Raw genomic sequence first — 6,045 nt, forward strand, 5'->3', positions numbered from 1 at the left:
TTATATATATTTTTTTTTATCACAATAGATATCAGTAGCAAAAGAAATGTGTAGTTTTTCCAAGTTTATGTTAATAAACAATATTGGATAATGGGTCTATTATGGGTGTTATATCATGTTGACAGGATCAATCACACCCTTTTGTCATCTTGCACTCCTTTATATTTGAGCTAATTTCCATGTCCAGTTGATTGCTCTTGGAAAATTAAGCAAATCAAACAATACTGTAACTGTATTTTCTCAGTGGAAAATACAACCTATGATAATTTCAATGTACCGTGTTTGATTTTTGACAGGGAGACGATGTAAATGGGCTTTACCTATTGTGTGAGTCTACTGCAGATAGGATTGCAAAGACTATGATGACACAAACATTCTTGTTTATTTGGAATGACATGCTTACTGGTACATCTCAAATACATGCTAGGCTAAAGTATACAGCACAGTATGCTAAATTGACTGCACTTAAGTCTAATGTATACTTCATAAAACGGCTCATGGCTCTTGGTTGCCATGGAATGGAATGCCTGGGCATTGTCTTTAGCTTCCATTCCATGGCAACCAAGAGCCATGAGACATGAGACATTTTATGAAGTATAAATTAGGCTTTATATAGCGCTTTTATTCAAAGCGCTTCACAATGACCTCTCATTCATCCATTCACACACCAATGGCGGCAGCTGCTTGCAAGGTGCTAGCCTGCTCACTGGTAGCTATTTGGGGTTCAGTGTCTTGCCCAAGGACACCTCAGCATGTGGACAGGAGGAGCCGGGAATCGAACCGCCGACCCTATGATCATTGGACGACCCGCTCTCCCTCCTGAGACACAGCCGCACCAATATGATTACAGTCTGAAAAAGTTGGCATCCAACATGTCTCAAAACACTTGACTTACAAATATTTCTCACTAAGGCAATTTTGTATTTATCTTTAATGCTAGAAACAATACTGTATAACAGCTTTAAATGTTATACAAATTCAGGATTATCAGTACTATCAGATACTGGATCTACCATTTGTTTTGTTTTGTTTCTCTGAAATCCATAGTAAAATACACTTTTTCTTCTTCTGTATCTCAGAATATAATCTATAGGCAATGTTTTTCTCATAGACATGGACAGAGATGTTGCTTGTTGGACAGCAATACACTGAGTTGAAGTTTGAGCACCAGTGGTTGTAAGGCTCAGGCATGGTAGGATGTAAATGGACAGCAGAGACCTCCCAGCGACTGTTAGATCTTTGGAAGGAAAACTTTTAGAGGCTCGTTTTCATGTACTTTATCCAGGAAGCCGAGGTTGAAGTAAGGGTACAGGGTCTCTGCGAAGGTCTCCCTGAAGGTATACAGATGTGTCATGTTCTCTGCGTTGTAAAAAGACACCAAGCCCCTCTTATAGTCGAGGTACACTCCGATCCTCGCCAGAGGCTCTTCCAGGGAGAGCACGGTGGGGGGCGACGTCCCGGCCATGTACTGCACCCCGTACGACAGGGACAGCGTCCAGAAGCCATTGGCCGGCAAGGCTTTGATGACTCCCTTCCTGGACACCGACTCGCGCGCCACTCCGACCGTCCACACCGTGCTGCTGTAGACCTCAATCTCCCAGTAGTGGCGTCCGTGGGTGAATCCTTGGCTACCCAGCAGGGACAGGGCAGCGTTGAACCTGTGGGGGTTGTCCTGCACGGAGTGGTTGAAGGTTTGGTAGCGGACGCAGGTGAGGGAGGAGGTGAGGCTGAGCCACGGATTGGCTGTGCTGGAGTTGAGAGTGATGGCCGCCGGAACTGAGAACGGAAGGAACGGAGAGAAAACAATCCTTCATTACAAACTGTTTCAGGTTTAAAATGCAACACACCCGTAGTAAGGCTACACTGCATATATAAGTGATTAAAGAGGAAATACAATTAATGCATATTGTATGTCTGGTCATACACATGACCTATCCCTCATAAGATTAATCAGACACGTTAATTTATGACAAACAAACGGAAAAAAAACAACAACATTCCATTCCGGTAACCTATGTTAACCACCATCAACTGCACAATACTTAAATATCCTCTTAACCTAAATGTACACAACAAATATCAAACATAAACAACAAGCCTACCATAACGCACCAGAGGAGATATCCCACAATAGAAACAACAAAACAATAATAATAATAATAATCATACTCTAGTTGTGTGGATACAGTATTGCATTGGTTGTAGATGGAGCTAGTGGCTTTACCTGGGTAGATGCTTCCTTTCAGAGACTTCCACACTCGATACTGAAGGGGTCCTGCGAAACGACCCTCACACAGACTCGGAGCGGTGAGTGCCGGTTTCTCGAACTTCAGGGACGGCCTGCCAAAAACAGCACATGCTCAGACAATGTGGCAAGGAGTTAGGGTGGGGGGAGAAGTGTGTGGGAGGAAATGGAGGAACTTGATCTCCCATCCTGCCTCGTCTGACTCTCACCTCTGCAGTAGGGTCTTGATGTTCTGAGACGGGAAACGGGGGGTGAAACAAAGGAGATCGCTGATTAGTTTGGCAGTGTTTGAGAAGAGCGAAAACTGTTTTCCAACATGACATCAACGTCTGAGCTCACGCTAACCCCACCCTGTGGGATATCCCCGTAGCCTTTGGAAAGTCCCTGGGCCTCAGCCCGAGGCTGGAGCAGCGCTCCTTCAATCTCCATATCCATTCCACATCCTGTCCCTGCCCCACCCTGGAACTTGGAACTGCCGGCAGATATAGCACCTCCTCTATGACGACTATATAATTACTACTATTGATGTACAGTAAGCATTTATTGTGTCCCCACCCATCTGGTAAAAGAAAACGTATGCTGATTTTTACTGTGCTTCAAATCAGTAGGTTTTCTTTTTTTTTTTTTTTTCCTCATAAGAAAACTGCCAAAGCAGCAAAAAGAAAAAAAGCAACATTATCCTCATATCAACAGTTTGGTGTGCTCATTGTGTTGACATTACATCAGAATATGTAAAAAATAATAAAATAATAAATGTTAGAAACAAACTCTCGCGCTCACCCGCAGTAGAGTGAACGGGTCCTGTTCCTTCAGCTTGTCCTCGATCTCGTGCAGCGCCCTCTGCAAGCGGCTGATCTCCACGTACAGCAGGGCCTTGTGCTCGTCCAGCCGGATGAGTTCCCGGCGCTCCTCCGTCTTCAGCTTCACCTGCAGGAGCTTCTCCTCCTGGTACAAGAAGGTGTGCAGGTCGCTGAACTGGGCCTCGATGCGCTGCTTCAGGTCCGCCGTGTGCTCCTGGGGGGTCGGCGAGGTCAGCGGGCCGCTTGCAAGGGTACAAAATGTACACAAAAAAAAACGAAGGACAACATGTCCGACTCACCTTCAGCTTCTTCACCTCGGCCTCCGCCTCTCGCTCGCACTGCAGGGCTGTGTTGAGCTCGGCCTTCAGAGAGTCCATGGAGCTTCCGAGCGATGTCTGGTCAGAGAGAGGCAGAGGCTTGACCTTGAGGCTATCTTGCGGCCCAGGGCCCAGACTGAGGCCGGGTAAATAGAGTCAGCTACTCTACTGGGGGCAGCTTCAGTAGACCCCCATCACAGCATCAAAAAATACATTCGAATTTTGTAGTTGTTACCAGATAGCAAGCGGATCTGGGCCATATACAGGCCAGATCTGGCCCTTGTGGCTTAGTTCCGGCGCATATATGGCCCAGAATTATTACACATCCGCTTGCTGGGTAGCGACAACATGAAATCCCCTGCTCAATGCTGTCAGACCAAGTACTATTTTCTTGATTTATTTTCCTCTCTTCCTAGGAGATAGTCAGTGGTTGGCTTGTGCGAGCTCAAGCAGGTCATGCTCTTTTACAATCCCAGAGCTTAGCCTTACCGCAAGCATGCTTTTTATATACATACCTGACCCCAGATAGCAAGCGGATGTGTAATAATTCTGGGCCATATATGTGGCCGGAACTAAGCCACAAGGGCCAGATCTGGCCTGTATATGGCCCAGATCCGCTTGCTATCTGGGACCTGACCAGCGTGACAGAAATGAAAGAGAATTCACAATCGACTCACCCTGTACCTCTGCTCGGCCTCTTGGACACACACCATGGTGTGGTTCCTGTGCTCCTGCGAGAGGCCGCACACCAGACACACCAGCTCCTGGTCCTCCTCACAGTAGAGCTTCAGCTCCTCTCTGTGCCGGACACAGCGCGGGGCAGGAGCGGGGGTCCTCTCCGCACCCCCCCCACCCGCGTCCCCCAGGCACCCCCCTGCCCCGCTCTCCTCCAGCCCCTCGCAGTAGCTCTCCACGATGTTGGCCACGATGCGGTTCGGCCGGTAGCTCTGGCCGGGGAACACCTTCCTACACTGGGGGCAGGAGCCTGACCCTCCCTGGCCCAGGCCCCTGGGGCCGGACCAGTAGCCGGCGATGCACACCTGGCAGAACGTGTGGTCGCAGGGAAGGGAGACAGGCTGCTTGAAGAGGTCCAGACAGATGGAGCAGGTTAGGTCTCTGCTCAGCCTCTGAGCTGAGCTTTTGGACACCTGACCAGCCATGTTGGACTGCCTCGGCTTTTCCTTACCAGTTTGCTTTAAAGGGTCCACCTCTCTCGTTTTAAAGCTTTTTCTCTCTGGTATAACCTCCTTTATGTATCTCCTCTCTAAATTAAGCGTATACGTCGATTGGATGTCCTTCACCTCCTTCTGGGACTTGTTCATTCCTTTGGTCAGATTTCTCGTCTTTCTTTGTCTGGTGTCTGCAGCTGCCGAGCTGTGTTTTGGCTCTTTCTTCTTTCTTCTCCAGCAGTACGGGGCTTTGGTGTGTCTCGGCCCAGTCTTCCTGTTGACTGTGGGAAAGGAAGGGGGTGGTGAGGAGGCGGGCTTAGTCTCTCCCTCCGTCCCAGGCACAGTGGTGGGGTGCGCTGTGGGCCCCCCTCCTACCCCCGGCCTGACGTCACGGCCCCAGGCAGGAAACTAAGGCGGGCCGAGGCCGTTCTATCCTTGGATTGTTTGTTTAGAAGAGTTAGGGGGTGTTTACTTCAGCAAGGTCTCACTTCTTAAGAAGTCTGCTTCAAATCTGCTCTACTGAAACCGTTAGTCAGTAATAATCTATAAATATCTATAAATCCATGTGTGAACATGTTACTCTCTGTGTGTGTTTGTTTGTGTGTGTGTGTGTGAGAGAGAGAGAGAGAGAGAGAGAGAGAGAATGTGTGAGAGAGAGAGAGAGAGTGTGTGAGTGTGTTTGCTCTGTATGTGAACACAGTAAAAACATACTTATTCGCATGTGTCCTGTGTCTGTTCTTTGATTCAGTTGCATTTTAATAGAGAATGAGCAAGAACAGTAAACTCAGGCCCAATGTTTGTTTACAGGATGTGGATTTTTGTTTTATAGCCATTTGTAACACAGACCTTGATTGACACTTCAGGGAGATTATGGCAATTTGAAAAGATTTGTAATAAGACAGCAAGTACTGTATTGTACGTACATAACAATAAAGTCAATTTCAGGGAACACATAATCATGATACTGTAATTGAAGAGGAATGCGCTGCCAGATAATTGGTTAATTGGCCTACAACCGACAGTCAACCAAATGCTTCTCTCGTTGCTCTGATTGTTTCTGAGTAGAGCTGGGAACTACAGTAACTGTACTGGCTCTATTAACTTTATATGCAAACTGTACACACTGACTAGTCACAGAGGGAAGTGCATAAAACAGAATCTCAATTTCCAGATGCTTGTGAACAGAGCCAGATGGATGGATGGATGGATGGATGGATGGATGATGGATGGATGGATGGATGGATGGATGGATGGATAGACAGACAGACAGACAGACAGACAGACAGACAGACAGACAGACAGACAGACAGACAGACAGACAGACAGACAGACAGACAGACAGACAGACCATACAGCCCATACAGACAGACACTGGACAACCTGATACTAGTTTGCTATGCTAGGAAAGACATTCAAGCAAGATGATAAGACCGAGGTGTGAAGGCTGCCTGTGAGTCCTAACTCACAAAATTACAAACAAACTTTATTTATATTGCGCATTTCATACACAGAGG

At 47.2% G+C, this 6,045-nt stretch overlaps 1 protein-coding gene across 1 annotated transcript; it reads right to left on the reverse strand.

The window, feature by feature from the left end:
• Positions 1-1,231: 1,231 nt before the first annotated feature.
• trim69 (tripartite motif containing 69) lies at positions 1,232-4,684 on the reverse strand (the record flags this gene model as incomplete). Its single annotated transcript, XM_084460834.1, has 6 exons — positions 1,232-1,776; positions 2,225-2,340; positions 2,455-2,477; positions 3,026-3,259; positions 3,345-3,440; positions 4,040-4,684. The coding sequence occupies 6 exons, from the start codon at positions 4,682-4,684 to the stop codon at positions 1,232-1,234; spliced, it is 1,659 nt and encodes a 552-aa protein (XP_084316960.1).
• Positions 4,685-6,045: the final 1,361 nt, after the last annotated feature.

The sequence above is a fragment of the Borostomias antarcticus genome, assembly GCF_949987555.1.
Source record: "Borostomias antarcticus genome assembly, chromosome: 2".
Classification (NCBI taxonomy): domain Eukaryota; kingdom Metazoa; phylum Chordata; class Actinopteri; order Stomiiformes; family Stomiidae; genus Borostomias; species Borostomias antarcticus.